The 20,910-nt window shown below is 43.2% G+C and overlaps 1 protein-coding gene across 1 annotated transcript in view; it reads right to left on the bottom strand.

Annotated features, from left to right (window-relative positions):
* The window catches only part of LOC129847046 (histone lysine acetyltransferase CREBBP-like), a 43,522-nt gene that overhangs the window by 5,874 nt on the left and 16,738 nt on the right, over positions 1-20,910 (bottom strand). The window contains exons 2-4 of the mRNA XM_055914822.1: positions 12,575-13,149; positions 2,101-2,265; positions 545-794 (exon numbers count right to left, since the gene is read on the bottom strand). Of these exons, the coding sequence (XP_055770797.1) occupies positions 545-794; positions 2,101-2,265; positions 12,575-13,149 (990 nt within the window). The remainder of the gene's footprint in view (positions 1-544; positions 795-2,100; positions 2,266-12,574; positions 13,150-20,910) is intronic.

The raw sequence follows: 20,910 nt of genomic DNA, 5'->3' as shown, positions 1-20,910 counted from the left end.
AACAAGCCCCGGGATTTATAGCTGCTGGTGTCCTCACTATTAATATAGGCTGGAGCAGGCTTTCAGTCAGTCACAGGGGAAAACAGGAGGGAGGGAATGGAAGACAATGGTTCTTCCCAAATTAATATTTCCTCAATTCTGCAAATCCTCTCTTCACTTCCTCCTCAAAACGCACAGAGAAGGTCAGATGGCAGGGACCTTCTCCTCCAATACGGTTGAGAAGTAGTTGAGCAGATAGGATGCAAGGAATAGCGGAAATAGCGGAAAGACTAATTTAGATGGAACCATGGAGAAGGAGGAGAGTGGCTTTGGGCACAGCAGCACAGAGAAAGGTAACCAACTGTTGACTTCAACGTCAATCAACAAACTATAGCCTTCTAAACGGGGGGAGGAGAAGATATACATGTCTCTTACACTAGATGGAGTAAAAATGATATCCCGTTGGACATTAACGAGTGTGTGTTCAATCATATTCACATCATATTCAGTCCCCCAACGATTATGCAGCAACCAACACCACAACCCCCCTTCCCCAGACACTCACCCTGGCAGGACTTGCCGGCCTGGCAGTGTGTCATGTGGTTGAGGACGTTCTTCATGGTGCGGCAGTGTGGCAGGGCGCAGGCCCGCACCTCCCCGTTGGCCTGCTCCCGCCGCTGGCACTTGTGGGCGTGGAGCAGCAGGACCAGCTGTTGCTGGATGAGCTTGCGCTTCTCTGGGTCGGCCGTGTGGCTCGCCGTGGCCGCAGACACCCCACCGCCAGGGCCCATGGAGGATACCTGCTGCATCTGGGCCTTGGGAGGAAACGCAGCAAATAAGTGAGGTAGACTGGATTTATTTCAATCTTAGCTTGAACCCAATTACTTGAATTGGAACTGGGTCGCTTGAATTGGATCCCTGAACTGTTTATATTGAAATGGAATCTCCCAATCCCTGTAAATAAGCCTACTTATACAAGTACATTACTTTCACAATTTGAAAAAGAAAAGCTGATCTACAATGACTAAACGCATTTATGCCGAGATCAACGGGGTGAGGTTTGATTAGGGAGAAAGAGAGGGAAAACATTTGTGTGAGAAAGACAAAGAGCGGAGGGGGAAGAGTGGTGAACAGAGAAAGAACGATTCCCAGACAGAATAATGGGAGCCAGCCAATGAATGAATCAAAAAGAAAGAAACCACCCCCCCCCCAAAAGGCCTGGTAAACATCCAACTATTTCACATAAGACTCCATTAACCTTTAACCAAAATAGAAACACTAAACTATTTCCTCTGTAATGAGTTCATTAGGCCCTTTTCCTGTTCCTGGGAGAGAGATTTGCATGCAGTATTTACTCAGTGCCTTGAAAGAGACCCCTCTCTTTTTCTCTTTCCCTCATTCTCTCTCTCTGCACAACAATATTCTGAGTGGAGTGCCTTTTCACAAATGTTTCCCCCTTCCAACAATCTCTAATTCTGCATTCCAGGCCTGGCTTTTGGAGATGGAAGAGAAATATGTCGGAATAATTGTTCCAATACCGTGGCATTGAGAACTGCACCGTTATTCAAAGTCAATGCAGAGACTAATGGACAGACTTCAATTGAGTTGTCACTACGTGAGACTAAATCTGAAAGGGATTGATAAGCAGGGGGTAATTTTCACCGTATTGCTTCAACCAATCCTCTCATAGTATGTAGGATCTAGGGGTCAATTATATGGGTTTTAGAGACAACGGGTTTAATCTCTTCAGTGTTCAAACATCTGAAAGGACTAGGTAGGTGTGCACATTAATATGATGATGGCTTCATTTAACCCTCTGATAAACAGTGGAGATTCCAACGTATCTTTTGTATAGTCAGTACTTTCATATCTGAGAACACCAAGAGGATAGGGGCAAGGTTACAAGTCTGAAACCCAAAGGCATGGGGACCACATCAGATCTGAGAGCTGATTTTTGTGGCCTCCAGACAGATATCGGATTCCAACTGTTTAAGGGGGCTAGACGAAGAGGCTTGAGATCCAAATGGAAACAGACCTTTCCCAGAACCCTCCGTTTAGGTCATCATGTAAACTAACCGCAGGTTTGCGTTTCTCCTTTTCTACAAAGTTAGAGGAACTTACCAGGTTTGGCATGCTGCTGGCCCCTTTCAGGTCACTGGGGAAGGGGGGCAGGCTGTTGGCAAGGGCTGCCTTGTTCCGGAGCTGCTGCTGGGCGTTCACCCCCATCTGCTGCTGGACCCCGCCCTGGCCGTACTGCTGCCCAAAAGGACTGCCAGCCATACCCATCTACAGAGAGACAGGGGATTAGGACAATCCCTGAGGTGAACCGGGTCTCTGTTCATGAGTTTCAAAACGGGTCAAGAAGGACCAGGACAATGTATGATTTGGGACTGTAAAACCGTGAAACTAACCTATTGGGTTAAAATGAAATTGGGCCCCAACACTGTAAAGCACAGCCACAGGTTTCCGTACTGCACACAAAACCAAAGTATTTGCGTGTTTGAGCACTGATTCTGTGGGAATTGTCTAGAAGGAGAGAATGACGTGCAATGGCGGGTCTGACGGTTGACATCTGCCTTTCCGTGGTTCAGATAAGAGGAAGTGGCCCGTTACAAGGCCTCCCCAAATCACGCCATCTCTAACACAGGCTAGGTATAGATATGAATGTATGTTTTACAAGTTACTTGTAGATGATTATACATGTCGGATCTTGTGGAGGAGCTCATTGAAATGGATGAAAATAGGAGAGAGCAGTCAGATGCAATGTGACTTATTTCAACAGGTCTTTGTCCCCCCCCCCCATCGTTATAACTGCCAAACCCAAAAACAGGCAAAAAAGGAAACAGAGGTATGAAAGAAACATTTACCCATGAGTGGCTGCCAAATCCCATCCATGTATCTATCCATCTACCATCATTAAACTTCCTTGACTAGCTTCTCAATGTGAGTTGAACACATAGAAGACACTATTTCATAGCAAACGGGTGGTGCAAGATCTGCTGCAGGCATGGACATAATAGTTAAGTGCGCAGCTGCAATCTCTTTAGAATGAATAAAAAAACACTAATTTTGATCTTCCAATATGACCAATAAGGTTTAAAACATGCAATTTTGACATCTACAATGAGTATACCAAACCTTAGAAACACCTTCCTAATATTGAGTTGCACCCCCATTTTCCCAAGGTGTCGAAAGCATTCCACAGGGATGCTGGCCCATGAAAAACCCAGCAGCGTTGCAGTTCTTAACACAAACTGGTGCGCCTGGCACTTACTGCCACACCCCATTCAAAGGCCTTTACAGTGCATTCGGAAAGTATTCAAATGTGGTTATATTACAGCCTTATACTAAAATGGATTGACTTGTTTTTCCCCCCACATCAATCTGCATCAATACCCCAAAATGACAAAGCAAAAACAGTTTTAGATTGAAATATCACATTTACAAAAGTATTCAGACCCTTTACTCCATACGTTGTTGAAGCACTTTTGGGAGAGATTACAGCCTTGCAACTTCTTGGGTAAAACACTACAAACTTGACACACCTGTATTTGGGGAGTTTCTCCCATTCTTCTCCGCAGATACTCTCAAGCTCTGTCAGGTTTGGATGGGGAGCGTCGCTACACAGCTATTTTCACAGATGATCGATCGGGTTCAAGTCCGGGCCACTCAAGGACATTAAGAGACTGTCCCGAAGCCACTCCTGCTTTGTCTTGGCTGTGTGCGTTGGGTCGTTGTCATGATGGAAGGTGAACCTTCGACCCAGTCTGAGGTCCTGAGCAGGTTTTCATCAAGGATCTCTGTACTTTGTTCCATTAATCTTCTCCTCAATCCTGACTAGACTCCCAGTCCCGGCCGCTGAAAAACATCCCCACAGCATGATGCTGCCACCACCATGCTTCACCGTAGGGATGGTGCCAAGTTTCCTCCAGACGTGACGCTTGGTATTCAGGCCAAAGAGTTCAATCTTGGTTTCATCAGACCAGAGAATCTTGTTCCTAATGGTCTGAGAGTCCTTTAGGGGCCTTTTGCCAAGCAGGCTGTCATGTGCCTTTTACTGAGGAGTGGCTTCCGTCTGGCCACTCTACCATAAAGGCCTGATTGGTGGAGTGCGGATTGTCCTTCTGGAAGGTTCTCCCATCTCCACAGAGGAACTCTGGAGCTCTGTCAGAGTGACCATCGGGTTCTTGGTCACCTCCCTGACCAAGGCCCTTCTCCCCCAATTGCTCAGTTTGGCCAGGCGGCCAGCTCTAGGAAGAGTCTTGGTGGTTCCAAACTTCTTCCATTTAAGAATGACGGAGGCCACTGAATTTTTGTTGGTACCCTTCCCCAGATCTGTGCCTCGATACAATCCTGTCTCTGAGCTCTACGGACAATTATTTCAACCGCATGGCTTGGTTTTTGCTCTGACATGCACTGTCAACTGTGGGACCTTATATAGACAGGTGTTTGCCTTTCCAAATCATGCCCAATCAATTGAATTTACCACAGGATGACTTCAATCAAGTTGTAGAAACATCTCAAGGATGATCAATGGAAACAGGATGCACAAGCTCAATTTCAAGTCTATTAGCAAAGAGTCTGAATACTTATGTAAATAAAAAGGTATGTTTTTTTTAAAATACATTTTCTAACATTTCAAAAAACCTTTTTCCATATTGTCATTATGGGGTATTGTGTGTAGATTGATGAAGAAAAACATTTATTGAATCCATTTTAGAATAAGGCTGTGACTTAACAAAATGTGGAAAAAGGGAAGGGGTCTGAATACTTTACACATGGACTGTACATCATGTGTATTCCCCATTCACCCTCTGAATGGCACACATACACAATCCATGTCTCAAATTGTCTCAAGGCTTAAAAACCCTTCTTTAACCCATCTACTCCCCTTCATCTATACCGATTGAAGTGGATTTAACAAGTAGCATCAATAAAGGATCATAGCTTTCACCTGGATTCTCCTGGTCAGTCTGTCATGGAAAGAGCAGGTGTTCTTAATGTTTTGTCAGTGTACAGCTCAGGTCAAGTGTCAATCAGCAGTTGCTACATCCATTTTTGGACTTAATGATATGTATCCAAGAAATACCTCACTAGCTTACAATGTCGTACCCAAAACATAAGCTTGTTTTACCCCAATGTTTGTAAACAAATTAAATGTAAACAAACACTGTTTAGCCTCAAAACATGGTTCAAACTATACTTTTGATATCAAAGACAGTCCTTGCATCCATAGCTCTGTCTATGAACTGGAGAGTGATTACGTTTCCCCAGCCCAATCCCTCAGCTTTTTACCCAAACAGGTGCGAGGAGATAATTTGTTATCGTTTCAACTGCTGATTGTCACTTTAGTATGTTGGATGACTAGCAATCGAGCATAATGACCTAATCCCCATTTCTAGTCCATCCCTCTCCTGGTGTGCATGTGTACACAGCCCTGCCTGCTCCGCTCTAGCAGCATGCTCCTCCGCTGTGCTTAGTGGCGAGGAAGAGGCTCTCCCGCTGTTGTCAGCTCTCCAGCAGACAGATGAAAGAGCCAGAGAGCAGCAGCAGTGTAGCCATGCTCAACAGCTGAGCTCTAGTCTGCCCCTCCCTCTACATACAGTGGAGCTCTGACGCTCCCGACTTCCACTGCCTCACGTTCACTTTAGTCTCCCACAAACAAACGGTCTCACGCGCCTGGGCTAGCACAGGCACGCACATGTTTACTGACTGGCTAACACATTTCAAGCTTTAACTTTGTTCTTCCTTTTTACACGCAGGCCAACTCTAGACTAGCTCTCCCTAGCTCTGACACACATACTCCTACCTGAGCTGGAGAATTTATTTAGCACATCTTCCATAAGCAGTGGAGTCACAACAGCCCCACCCCCCCCCTGGGCTTTAGGACGCCCCAACACACACTTTTTATCATACCGGTACTGAAAATTATACAGTTGGCATTTCAAAATACTCCAGTATACAGTATACCACCCAAGCCTAAAACACACACAACAACAGGGGAATCAATTCCCAACTTCAAACTAGAGCGAACATGCACTACAAAGTAATACATTCAAAACATACCCCAGACAGATGCGGAGACAGCCTCTGAAATAGCCGCTTTCCCTCTCTCCATCCCTCGCTCCTCCTCCTTTCCCTCTCTCCATCCCTCGCTCCTCCTACTCTCTCTCCTTAACATGATTTACAGCTCCATTATGAGCCAAGGGGCCGGGGAGGGCCAGCACACACACACACACACACAATTGGAAGAGAAAGAAGAAAATAAGAAGAAAAAGAGAAAGAATGAAGGTAAACTAGACGGAGGAAGAGAATGTTAGAGGGACAGCGAGAGAGAAAGAGGACTCACAGAGAATGAATGAGAAAGAAAACAAAATAGAGAATGAGAGAGAGTGTTCACATGCCCTATACCAAACCAGGGGTGTACCACTTGAATTTCTTTGAATGGCATTGGTAGCAGTACTGTAGCTCACGGAAACAACGACCGAGACCTGAGAATATAGTTTCAAACTGAAAACGAAGGTAGACCAAGTGGTCTTCTGTCATAAGGTTGTGGTTGTCTCTGTTTCAAATAGTTGTCTCATGGCTAGACCACGAACCCAAAGGCTCTTTTAAAATGCAACCAGTGCCACCATTGCAGAACTATTGTACAGAAAAAGTATTTTGTTGACACAGCATCTAAAATGAATCAAGTCAAGCATTTCATTAACTGCAAAACCACTCATGTCATCTACAGATTGGAATGTCCACAGTGCAAGGTGTTCTACATTGGATGGACAAAAAGACACCTTCAAGAACGCTTAGCTTAACACAAGTACGCCATACGGGTAGGCAATGAAGACTACCCCATGGCAAGGCACTACAAGTCCTTACACCATGGCAACCTGCCTCCCTACAAGTTATGGGTATTGATCATGTTCCGGCCTCAATTAGAAAAGGGGACCATCTTAAACAGCTAAACCAAAGGGAACGTTTTTGTATTTACAAACTACAGGCCACTAAGTAACCTGGTTTAAATGAAGATAGGGATTTCTCACCTTTCCTGTAAGGTAGTGAGAGGTCCATTTTCTGTCATCTAGTGGACATTTTGCTCTATTGCCCTCAGCTATGTTTAGACTGTTGTCTCTGTTTTGCTGTGTTCCAGTGTACTACGGAATAGACAGCTCTCCTATTCTTGGCACGTTGTCCAGTCATATTTAAGGTTAGAACTACCTTTCTAGGAGTTCTGATGCTTCTTGCTAGGAGGTGAATTTTTTGATAACATATGTATAGTATTTCACTTTTTAATGTGTATAGTATAGCTTACTAGCTGTTGTCCAATGAATTCTGTAACCACTCCCTCTTCAAATCAGAGCTTATTGGAAAACCTGTTCAAAAGAGGACATTGTATTATCATTTCTTTGCACTCCCTGACAAAGGCCATGCAGAGGAAACGCACCGGACTTTTTAAATTTTGTTTTCATTGAACATGCCATACAAATAAAGGCATTTTAATTCATTATATGAAGTGCCTTGGTCCTCCTTGTTTTTTGGATGACCAATGTACCCCTTTAACTTCACTAGGGTAGGGGGCAGCATTCAGAATTTTGGATGAAAAGCGTGACCAAATTAAACGGCCTGCTACTCAAGCCCAGAAGTTAGGATATGCATATAATTAGTAGATTTAGATAGAAAACACTCTGAAGTTTACAAAATTGTTAAAATAATATATGTGAGTATAACAGAACTGATATGGCAGGCGAAAACCCGAGGACAATCCAACCAGGAAGTACTATTATTTTGAAAGGCTGTTTTTCAATTGAAAGCCTATCCACCATACAAAGGCTTAGGACCCAGTTCACAAGCTCTGTGGCTTCCTCTACATGTGGCCAGTCTTTAGGCATTGTTTCAGGCGTTTACTCTGAAAAATGAGGGAGATACAGAACTTTCAATCAGTGGCCAGTGGAAATTTCCAGACATCAGCCATGCCTGATCGGGAACGCGCCTTTCTTGTTTCTCCTTTCCTATTGACGAAGCTTTTGTCCGGTTGAAATATTATTGATTATTTATAACAAAAACAACCGGAGGATTGATTTTAAACATCATTTGGCATGTTTCTACTAACTTTTATTGTACTTTTTAAAAACTTTTCGTCTGGGCTTAGTGCACACCTTAAGCATTCTGATTACTGGACAAAAAGGAGGTTTTGGTAAGTGATTAATTTTAATGCTATTTCTGACTTTTGTGACACTCCTTGGCTGGAAAATGGCTGTATGGGTTTCTATGGCTAGGTGCTGACCTAACATAATCGCAAAGTGTGCTTTCGCCGTGAAGCTTTTTTGAAATCTGACAGCGGTTGCATTAAGGAGAAGTGTATCTTTATTCGTATGTTTAACACTTGTATCGTTTATCAATGTTTATGATGAATATTTCTGTTATTTGATGTGGCTCTCTGCACTTTCACCAGATGTTTGTTTGAGACAATGCATTTCTGAACATAACACGCCAATGTAAACTCAGATGTTTGGATATAAATATGAACTTTATCGAACAAAACATACATGTACTGTGTAACAAAGTCCTACGAGTGCCATCTGATGAAGATCAAAGGTTAGTGATTAATTTAATTGCTATTTCTGACTTGTGAGCCCTCTCCTTGGCTGGAAAATGGCTGTATGGTTTTCTGTGACTAGGTGCTGACATAACATAATCGCATGGTGTGCTTTCGCAGTAAAGCCTTTTTGAAATCGGACACTGTGGTTGGATTTACAAGAAGTGTATCTTTAAAATGGTGGATAATACTTGTTTGAGGAATTTTAATTATGGGATTTCTGTTTTGAATTTGGCGCCCTGCAATTTCACTGGCCGTTGTCGAGGTGCGACGCTAGCATCCCACTTGTACCAGAGAGGTTAACCAAAGAACACCTTCCAAAATCTACTATTGTGTACCTTAGCAGCACTTCCCTTCCCCCTCTTTTTACTAGAAGTTGTCTCATGTTGTTGTTGTGCCTACTGAAACGTCCTACTTATTCTCACAGACCACCACATCTCTGTGAATGGCAACAGTAGGTGTCCTCTAGCTAGCGGGGGGTGCTGTATGTAAAGCACGCCTGCTCATCAATGTGGGGATGAATTCTATTTCAATTCAGGAAGTACACTTAAATTACTTTTCTCTTCAATTAGAAACATTTAGAATGAAGATTTTTGTTTGGTCTACTGTCTGAACGAATGGAATTGACCCCAAACCCGCTGCTGATTCATACAGATACTAAGAATGCTGGACTGACACTCTGGTGTCTGCCACACTTCAGGAGCATGCGTTAGTCTTGTGGCAGCTGTGCAATGTCAATACTGCCAGAGCCAGCTCTTTTATCTAGCAACCACAGCCTAACTAACGTACCATGGCATGTACACAGTATCCTCCACGGCTTCAAATCCCTCTTTCTCCTGGCAGTAGGTTAGATGGTGAAGATACACCCAGGGTTGACCCTGCTACTGTTGCTGGGGCCTAACTATGGAACATTTGCAGAGAACTGGAGACATGATATTACTCCCTGTCAGTATTGTGTAAGAAAGCAATGCTAGACACTCAAGTGCGTGTCAGCGAGCTCCGGGGGTTTGTTTTATGTGGTGACGGCCTGCATGTGTCGAGTGTGTATGAACTAGCAAGCTGGTTTCCCCTTGGTTTCCTGTCAAGCCACAACAGTAGCAGATAAGACCAGTAGACATCCCTGAAACTAGCACTACCACACAACTACCACGCACTTTCCACAAATCAACATATAAAGCTCGTCTTTCTCTGCACACTACTATGCTTTCTCAGACTTGTCATCAGTATATCTCCCTTCACCCACTTATATCCACATTGCAAAGCAACTCGAAGCAGGTAAATAGTAGGCCTAAGTCTATGGGATATTAATGAAATACCAAGCTGTAATCAAGTTACAGGCCTAACCATAGAATTCAAATGAAATATATTTATATGTGCTTAACTCTCCATGCTTTAGCCTCAGCCTTACCTACAAGCGAGACATACGGGGGAACACATATACACCCAATACACTAGAAGACCTCAGAGCTGACAGCAGGCTGACTCCAGTAGCTCCACCCAGCTAGCCAAGCAAGGGAATCCAGTAGATAACGTTAGCATTGATCCACTATGGAGACTCCAGTAGCTCCACCCAGCTAGCCAAGCAAGGGAATCCAGTAGATAACGTTAGCATTGATCCGCTATGGAGACTCCAGTAGCTCCAACCAGCTAGCCAAGCAAGGGAATCCAGTAGATAACGTTAGCATTGATCCGCTATGGAGACTCCAGTAGCTCCACCCAGCTAGCCAAGCAAGGGAATCCAGTAGATAATGTTAGCATTGATCCGCTATGGAGACTCCAGTAGCTCCACCCAGCTAGCCAAGCAAGGGAATCCAGTAGATAATGTTAGCATTGATCCGCTATGGAGACTCCAGTAGCTATAGGCAAAATCCCGTTACTGGAAAAGACTGTTCGAAGGTCAGCCTGTGCTCCTAACATGCTACGAAAGGTCACTTCTGCTGTCCTGGAGGGATGTATTCAACACCCCAGCTGGGTGTCCTGTTCCTCCAACAATCCCAAGGTAAGCTTACAGATGGTTGTGCGTATGGTGGGTGGGAGACAACGATGCATCAGAGAGACCAACAGACGCATGTGTACATGTACTGACCAACAGGGATTATAGCGCTCAATCAGTACAAGAACAATGCACACTCACACTGATTCTCACTCACACCCACAGTGAGTATCAAGAGATCAGTCTATATGAGCAGGGAATCCCTGTTCCAAACAGAGACATGACTTTGAATCTAATAGCTCAACAGTGATATGAGCAGGACCGATGATTCTGTCACCAAACCAACAACAAGCTTCCTATCTGGACAGACAGATGTACTGATGCAAAGCACGCATGAAACGGACAATGCCATGAACAAGCCATTTAGAAAGCATTGCTCCCAGAGCACGGGAAGACTATGGGACACAGTAAAGCAAGGACATCATTTCCCATCTGTGTCAAGCCTGGATGAATATAATGAAATTAAAAGATAAATATACAGTACAAAAGTTTGGACACAACATTTATTTATTTGTACCATTTCCTACATTGCAGAATAATAGTGAAGACATCAGAACTATGAAATAACACATGTGGAATCATGTAGTAACCAACCATTTTTATATTTGATATTCTTCAAAGTAGCCACCCTTTGCCTTGATGACAGCTTTGCACACTCTTGGCATTCTCTCAATCAACTTCATGAGGTAGTCACTTGGGAATAATTTCAATTAACAGATTTGCCTTGTTAAAAGTAAGTGTTTGAGCCAATCAGTTGTTGTGACATGGTAGGAATGGTATACAGAAGACAGCCCTATTACGGCAAAAACAGCTCAAATACGCAAAGAGAAATGACAGTATATCATTACTTTCAGACAGAAAATTAAGAACTTTGAAAGTTTCTTCAAGTGCAGTCGCAAAAACCATCAAGCGCAGTGAAACTGGCTCTCATGAGGACCGCCACAGGAAAGGAAGACCCAGAGTTCTCTGCAGCAGAGGATACGTTCATTTGAGTTACCAGCCTCAGAAATTGCAGCCCAAATAAATGCTTCAGAGTTCAAGTAACAGACATCTCAACAACTGTTCAGAGGAGACTGCGTGAATCAGGCCTTCATGGTCGAGTTGCTGCAAAGAAACCACTACTAAAAGGACACCAATATGAAAAGGAGAATTTTTGATTTTTGGTTCCAACCGCCGTGTCTTTGTGAGATGCAGAGTAGATGAACGGATGATCTCCGCATGTGTAGTTCTCACCATGAAGCACAGAGGTGGTGGTGTGATGGTGCTTTGCTGGTGACACTGTCAGTGATTTATTTAGAATTCAAGGTACACTTAACCAACATGGCTACCACAGCATTCTGCAGCAATACGCCGTCCCATCTGGTTTGCGCTTAGTGGGACTATCATTTGTTTTTCAACAGGACAATGACCCAACACACCTCCAGGCTGTGTAAGGGCTATTTGACCTAGAAGGAGACTGATGGAGTGCTGCATCAGATGACCTGGCCTCCACAATCACCCGACCTAAACCCCAATTGAGATGGTTTTGGATGAGTTGGACCGCAGAGTGAAGGAAAAGCAGCCAACAAGTGCTCAGCATAAGTGGAAACTCCTTCAAGACTGTTGAAAAAGCATTCCAGGTGAAGCTGGTTAAGAGAATGCCAAGAGTGTGCAAAAGCTGTCATCAAGGCAAAGGGTGGCTACTTTGAAGAATCTCAAATATAAAGTATATTTTGATTTGTTTAACACTTTCTTTGTTACTAGATGATTCCATATGTGTTATTTCATAGTTTTGATGTCTTCATTATTATTCTACCATGTAGAAAATAGTAAAAATAAAGAAAAACCCTTGAATGAGTAAATGTGTCCAAACTTGACTGGTACTGTATATATAAATGACCAATGCATTTACTCCAGTTTTACAATCACAAATCATAGGCCATGGCAATGAGTTTTCCTGACCAGACTAGTCAAAACCCTAGGTCCCGAGTGAAGCCAGACAGTAAACAGACAGTACATGCACCAACACTCACCTTATTCATGTTGCTAGCCTGCTGGGCGTTCATGGCGTTGTGAGCTCCCATCTGCCCTCCTCCCTGAGCCAGAGTCTCAGCCAGCACACTGCTGCCTCCCGGCCCCACGCCCCCCCCAGCCCCCTGCATGGCCTGGACCTGGTACTGCTGCAGCCCCAGCCGGCCTCGTCCTGCCGGCCCCAGGGCCCCGTTCATCACCTGGCCCGGCATCCCGTGTCCATGGCTGTTCATCATAGCCTGGTTGAAGCCCGCCATGGAGCCGTTGCCTTGTTGCCCGCTGGCGGGGCTTCCTTTCTGGGCTTGGTTCGGCGAGCCCTGGCCCATAGGGACTTTCCCCATCATGGGGCCCATGCCACCGGACCCAGCACCCCCCGCTCTCAGGAGCTCAGACAGCTGCTTGTGTTTGGCGGCAGCATCAGGGACCATGGAGCCCAGGCCCCGGGGACCTCCTCCAGGCACTCCTCCCCCCCCGCCAGGGGCACCGTTGGAGGGCATGCCCATCAGGCCACCCAGGTCCCCATTGGGGATCAGCTCGTCTGGGAGGTCATTCTCCAGGTCGAACAGCGACACCAGGTCTAATGGGAGAAAAATGTAGTTTAGAAGGCGTGGTTTCTACACCTGTTCTCTCAGTAACTTTCAGCCATGATTTGTCTGTTGTGCTTGTTTGACAAGAAACTGTCCCCAAAGGAAAAACACTCATACAAATGAACAAATCAAAACGATTTCAACAACTACAAACACCTTCTATACCTGTCATACTCCAACCTGGCAGAAGCATTGCTTCGCAAAAAAAAGTAAGACTGCAGTGTCAAAATCGAATTGTTGCTGTCAACAATAAAATGAAGGGAAAGTCCCCACAGAACAGAATAGTATCCAATTCACAGATTGTCAAAACGGCAGTCAGAGTGAGATAAAGGCCAGTTTACTATCAGCCTGTGTGACTGTTAGCCTGGCTGTCAAAAGTGACCAATTGTCCAAATATAGTCCAGGAACAGAACGGGTGACAGTCCTGCCTTTGCACAATACACAAACACACCCTTACTGAAAGTCACCATTTAGGACTGACAAACACAACCTACACACACACACACACACACACACACACACAACCTACACACACACACACACACACACACCCCACACACAACCTACACACACACACAACCTACACACACACACAACCTACACACACACACAACCTACACACACACACAACCTACACACACACACACAACCTACACACACACACACAACCTACACACACACACACACACACACACCCTACACACACACACACACCCACACAACCTACACACACACACACACACACACAACCTACACACACACACACACACACACACACACACACACACACACACACACACACACACAACCTACACACACACACAACCTACACACACACACAACCTACACACACACAACCGACACAAACACACACAACCGACACAAACACACACAACCGACACAAACACACACAACCGACACAAACACACACAACCGACACAAACACACACAACCGACACAAACACACACAACCGACACAAACACACAACCGACACAAACACACAACCGACACAAACACACAACCGACACAAACACACAACCGACACAAACACACACACAACATACACAGACCGACACACACACACACACACACACACACACACACACAACCTACACAGACCGACACACACACACACACAACATACACAGACCGACACACACACACACACACACACACACACACACACACACACAACCTACACACACACACACAACCTACACAGACCGACACACACACACACACACACACACACACACACACACACACACACACACAACCTACACAGACCGACACACAATCCCAGCTGCTGGATATGCTAGCGTAATCTACCTCTTCTCTCTGCTGCTGGAGTGTGGCCGACATGCTAATCTAGGACTGAAGAACTGCAGTCTGCTTGGAAGCTGTGCCAAGACTGTGTGTGTGTGTTTCTGTTCCCCTTGTTCACTGCATAGAGCTCCCAAGGCAATTCCTAAAAATAGCCTAGCCATGTACCTGGGTTTCCACTGGGAAAACGTGGCGCCTGACATTTGACTGGCAGCATTTTAAATGTGCCTAACATTTTTGAAATTTACCGGACCCATGTGCATTGGGTGCTTAACCCAATTAAGGCGTCCACCCACGGTGCTCAGAATGATATCTGTCAGAGGTCAGAATCTTGTAGTACCAGGATGTAGGATGGGACATGAACCTAACAACTTCAATTACTAATTTCTCTTACCAGAGAAAATAAATTATATTCACAGAGAATACATTTCAGTGTTCACCTAATAGCAGGAACAACTCCATCTAGTGGTCAGAACCTGGTAATATAAGGATGAATGACGCAAAAATATACCTAACGATATCAATAACTAATTTCTCTTTTACTGAGAATACGTTACATAGGATGAAGCAATAGCCCGAGCCGCAGCTCCATACTACTAGTCTGACAGAGAACTGATCATATATACTCATTGTTACGGAGGGATTGGCAAGGGGTGTGCGGGGTCCAGAGGTGACTTTGGACCATTTCATTGGATTCATCATGTCTAACTCATTGTTAGAAAAAAGTTTGGGTCAAATGCTATGTTAAGTACTATATTTATTAAATATTATATATGTTGAGGTAAAATTACACTATAGGGCACTTTGAAGCAAGGTAAGACATGCCTCATAAAACGTTCAGGTTTCAAACAATTAAGTACGTTTTCAAAATGCATACTGCAATGCTCCTTGCAAAGTGCTATGACATGCACTGAAGCCTGCGGAACTGCCTGTGCATTTGAATGGCGAAATCAAAAGCGTGCTTCAATTATCATCGCATATCTTTTTAAATCATGGCCGTCAAAACAGTTTTTAACAAGCCATTGTACTTAGAATTGTTGGGCAATGATTGGGCTTGTAAAAGCACTTTGCACTCCAGCAGCAACGAACGATATGTTGGAGTTGTAGAAGCAGCTCTCGCACTGTCTGATAGATTTTCTTCTTAGGTTCTGTAAGCTGTGCGTGTTAGTGGTGCATGGGTCAGCTGTTTGTTCACCCGCACCCGCCCAAAATTGCTAATAACCCATCCTCAACCATCCGACTACGTGTGATAAAGTGAAAATCTGAGGCCCACACCCAAGACTAACACGCAAATATAGAAAAATGCACTCCAGGCTACAGTCAGACTGCAAAACGATTATCTGACGGAGGGAGTGCAGGATATTGTTTTGCCTGATTTAGACAATTTGGTAGGCTATTTGTTAGTCAACTTGACAAAAGAGAAGCTACGTTTATCTAATTGTAGACATATGTTGCCTTAGAAGACTAAATAAACTCTTGCTCAACAGAATAATTTAATATAAAAAGAGAATGAATGCTTCAAATCTAGTTAACTTCGGTAAAGGTCTCGGTCATCTTTCGCGGAGCAAAGACATTCAGGGACTGGGGAGAAAATACTATAAAGCAGAAGAAAAAAAAGATTGTGCAAAAATGTCAAATGACAATTTTGACCAGTTGCAAAGAAAAAGCTGTGAAAACGACCCAACGTGTTTCTAATCATGTTTCAGTTGGGCTTCGATGCATATTGTGGTTGAAATACTTAAGTCAGCCCCTCTACAGATCGTATCTGAGCATTGCATTCTCTCAAGATTAATTATTTTTTGCCTACATTTTGTGAATAATTTGACTGCAAGAAATGCTATGTTATTATTAAGGCTTTAGCACTATTTGCACGGGACCAAGTATTACCAGAGAACATTGGGCATTCATTGGGCATTCATTGGGGTATTAAATACATAACCATTATTCCAGAGGACGATTCAATATGGTTTTTTCCCCAAACTATCACCTGTAATTCTAACTTTATTTTTTTTAACAGTTGACGAAAGCCTGGAAGTTTTTTCTAGGCGTGAAGATATTTCAACGAGTCCAGGCGATGACAGGCTACACTGATTACTCCAGCTTGGTTCCCAAGTTTCTAAACCATACCAAACCATCTTTGGTATAGTGTCAACATAATTTTTGTATTGAGTAAGTGTGATCATAATCATTAGGTTATTTTAGCGACAAGCTGTAGAAGATGTCCTAAATGCCCTCAGCCTACATATGGGAGCTAAACAGCTAACTTGCATTTTATATGGGTTTTTAGGCTATGGATGAGAAAGTGAACTTGTTCCAAACGTTTAGCCCGGTTGAATGCTGCTTTGCGATCTATTAAAAGCAAGGGTTGCATTAAATAGGTGCAATATTTGTTAATTATGCATTTGGCAATGTTCTATTCATTTGCACAAAACGTATAAACAAAAGCATTCGTTGTCAAAGTTAATACATGTAAGTAGAGGTCGGCCGATTATGATTTTTCGACGCCGATACCAATTAATCGGCCGATTTTTTAGATTTCTTTGTAATAATGACAATTACAACAATACTGAATGAACACTTATTTTAACTTAATATAATACATCAATAAAATCTATTTAGCCTCAAATAAATAATGAAACATGTTAAATTTGGTTTAAATAATGGAAAAACAAAGTGTTGGAGAAGAAAGTAAAAGTGCAATATGTGCCATGTAAGAAAGCAAACGTCCGGATGAAATGCATGTCCAGAGTAAACGGCCTGCTACAAAGCCATTAAAGATAGAATATGCATATTATTCGTAGATTTGGATAGAAAACACTCTGAAGTTTCTAAAACTGTTTGAATGATGTCTGGGAGTATAACAGAACTCATATGGCAGGCAAAAACCTGAGAAAAGATCCAACCAGGAAGTGGGAAACCTGAGGTTGGTTGATTTTCAACTCAGCTCCTACTGAAGATACAGTGGGATATTGGTAATGTCGCACTTCCTAAGGTTTCCACTAGATCTCAACAGTCTTTAGAACCTTGTCTGATGCTTCTACTGTGAAGTGGGGCCAAATGACAGTGGATTGAGTAAGGTCTACCATGACCTGAACATGCGCTGACCATGTGAGAGCGAGCTCTGTTCCATCGCACTTCTGAAGACAAAGGAATTCTCCGGTTGGAACATTATTGAAGAATTATGTTAAAAACATCCTAAAGATTGATTCAATACTTTTGTTTGTCATGTTTTTACGGACTGTAATATAACTTTTTTTTTACTTTTCATCTGTACTTTTTTGATTTTGGAAAGTGTACTGAACGCTAGAACAACGAGGAATTTGGACATAAATGGACATTATCGAACAAAACAAACATTTATTGTTGAACTGGGATTCCTGGGAGTGCATTCTGATGAAGATCAAAGGTAAGTGAATGTTTATAATGTTATTTCTGACTTCTTTTGACTGCACAATATGGTGGATATATTTGTGTCTTGATTGGGCTCTGAGCGCAGACTCAGATTATTGCATGGTTTGCTTTTTCCGTAAAGCTTTTTTGAAATCTGACACAGCGGTTGCATTAAGGAGCAGTGCATCTAAAATTCCATGCATAACAGTTGTATCTTTTAGCAATGTTTATTATGAGTATTCCTGTAAATTGATGTGGCTCTCTGCAAAATCAAAGGATGTTTTGGAACTTGTGAACGTAACGCGCCAATGTAAACTCAGATTTTTGGATATAAATATGAACTTTACCGAACAAAACATACATGTATTGTGTAACATGAAGTCCTATGAGTGTCATCTGATGAAGATCATAAAAGGTTAGTGATTCATTTTATCTATATTTCTGATTTTTGTGAATCCTCTCTTTGGCTGGAAAAATGGCTGTTTTATTCTGTGAATAGGCACTCACCTAACATAATCGTTTGGTTTGCTTTCGTCAGAAAAGCCTTTTTGAAATCGGACACTGTGGCTGGATTTACAACAAGTGTATCTTTAAAACGGTGTAAAATACATGCATGTTTGAGGAATTTTAATTATGGGATTTCTGTTGTTTTGAATTTGGTGCCCTGCAGTTTCACTGGCTGTTGAAGAGGTGGGACGCTACCGTCTCACGTAACCTAGAGAGGTTAAGTTCCTTGCTCAGAACATGATAACATATGAATATGGTGGTTCCTTTTAACATGAGTCTTCAATATTCCCAGGTAAGAGGTTTTAGGTTGTAGTTATTATAGGAATTATAGGACTATTTCTCTATACAATTTGTATTTCATATACCTTTGACTATTGGACGTTCTTACAGGCACTTTATTATTGCCAGTGTAACAGTATAGCTTCCGTCCCTCTCCTCGCTCCTACCTGGGCTCGAACCAGGAACACATCGACAACAGTCACCCTCAAAGCAGCGTTACCCATGCAGAGCAAGGGGAACTACTCCAAGTCTCAGAGCGAGTGACGTTTGAAACGCTATTAGCACGCACCCCGCTAACTAGCTAGCCATTTCACATCGGTTACACCAGCCTAATCTCGGGAGTTGATAGGCTTGAAGTCATAAACAGCGCAATGCCTGAAGCACAGCGACGAGCTGCCGGCAAAAAAGTGCTGTTTGAATGAATGCTTACGAGCCTGCTGGTGCCTACCATCGCTCGGTCAGACTGCTCTATCAAATCATAGACTTAATTATAACATAACACAGAAATTCGAGCCTTAGGTCATTAATATGGTCGCTTACGGGAACTATCATCTCGAAAACAAAACGTTTATTCTTTCAGTGAAATACGGAACCGTTCCGTATTTTATCTAACGGGTGGCATCCATCAGTCTAAATATTGCTGTTACATTGTACAACCTTCAATGTCATAATTACGTAAAATTCTGGCAAATTAGTTCGCAACGAGCCAGGCGGCCCAAACTGTTGAATATACCCTGACTCTGCGTGCAATGAACGCAAGAGAAGTGACACAATTTCACCTGGTTAATATTGTCTGCTAACCTGGATTTCTTTTAGCTAAATATGCAGGTTTAAAAATATATACTTCTGTGTATTGATTTTAAGAAAGGCATTGATGTTTATGGTTAGGTACAGTCGTGCAACGATTGTGTTTTTTTCGCAAATGCGCTTTTGTTAAATCATCCCCTGTTTGGCGAAGTTGGCTGTCTTTGTTAGGAAGAAATAGTCTTCACACAGCTCGCAACGAGCCAGGCGGCCCAAACTGCTGCATATACCCTGACTCTGTTGCAAGAGAAGTGACAAAGAAATTCATGTTAGCAGGCAATATTAATTAAATATGCAGATGTAAAAAATATATACTTGTGTGTATTGATTTTAAGAAAGGCATTGATGTTTATGGTTAGGTACACGTTGGAGCAACGACAGTCCTTTTTCGCAAATGCGCACCGCATCAATTATATGCAACGCAGGACACGCTAGATAAACTAGTAATATCATCAACCATGTGTAGTTAACTAGTGATTATGATTGATTGTTTTTTATAAGATAAGTTAAATGCTAGCTAGCAACTTAACTTGGCTCCTTGCTGCACTCCTCGTGGAGTGCAATGAGGCAGGTGGTTAGAGCGTTGGACTAGTTAACCGTAAGGTTGCGAGATTGAATCCCCGAGCTGACAAGGTAAAAATATGTCATTCTGCCCCTGAACAAGGCAGTTAAACCCACCGTTCCTAGACAGTCATTGAAAATAAGAATGTGTTCTTAACTGACTTGCCTAGTTAAATAAAGGTGTACATTTTTTGCAAAAGCCAGCTATTAACGACTAACAAACACCCTGCCGAGTAGCCCATTCTCACACCTTACCATCCCAACTCCACAGCCCCAACACATTACTGTCTCTCTGCTGTAATAACCGCTGTTTACCCCATCAATAACTGATACATGACAACGACAATGACTTCACTGTATCCGTTAGGAAGTTGTTTGTGTGTCATACATGTCTGAGGGGAGAGGTTGCACTGTGTTTCAACTAATAGGCTAACAATACCATGCCTCATTAACTGTAGTAGTGCTGAAGAGGGGTTGAGTAGGTGAGGAGGTTCTCCAAGGGAACAGTTGAACCACTTCATGACAACTCTGGCCTTGTTGTGTCTGACAGCAGTGAGAAGTCAGTCACATAGTGAAGCTGTGCCTGATATGAATCGGCACTGAGGCCTGGGTCGTGTTCATTAGGGCACCCGGTAGCAAAACGTTTTGCAATAGATAATGAAAACAAAGACAAAAAAACATATTGGACAAGTTCATATTCATATAGCACCTCCCTCTTTCAATCAGTTGGAGCATTTTTGTCCAAGTGAACCCGTCCCAGGGCTGGACTGACCAGGGAGTTGAGGGGAACTCAATAATAATTATGTGTGTGTATGCAGAAAAGGGTGACTGACATACAAGAGCCTGGGCTATGGGCTTCCCTCCTCTCCAGTCTCCAGAGCAGCAG

This window comes from Salvelinus fontinalis, unplaced genomic scaffold (genome assembly GCF_029448725.1).
Source record: "Salvelinus fontinalis isolate EN_2023a unplaced genomic scaffold, ASM2944872v1 scaffold_0685, whole genome shotgun sequence".
Taxonomy (NCBI): domain Eukaryota; kingdom Metazoa; phylum Chordata; class Actinopteri; order Salmoniformes; family Salmonidae; genus Salvelinus; species Salvelinus fontinalis.
This window is presented reverse-complemented; position numbering and strand designations above follow the sequence as displayed.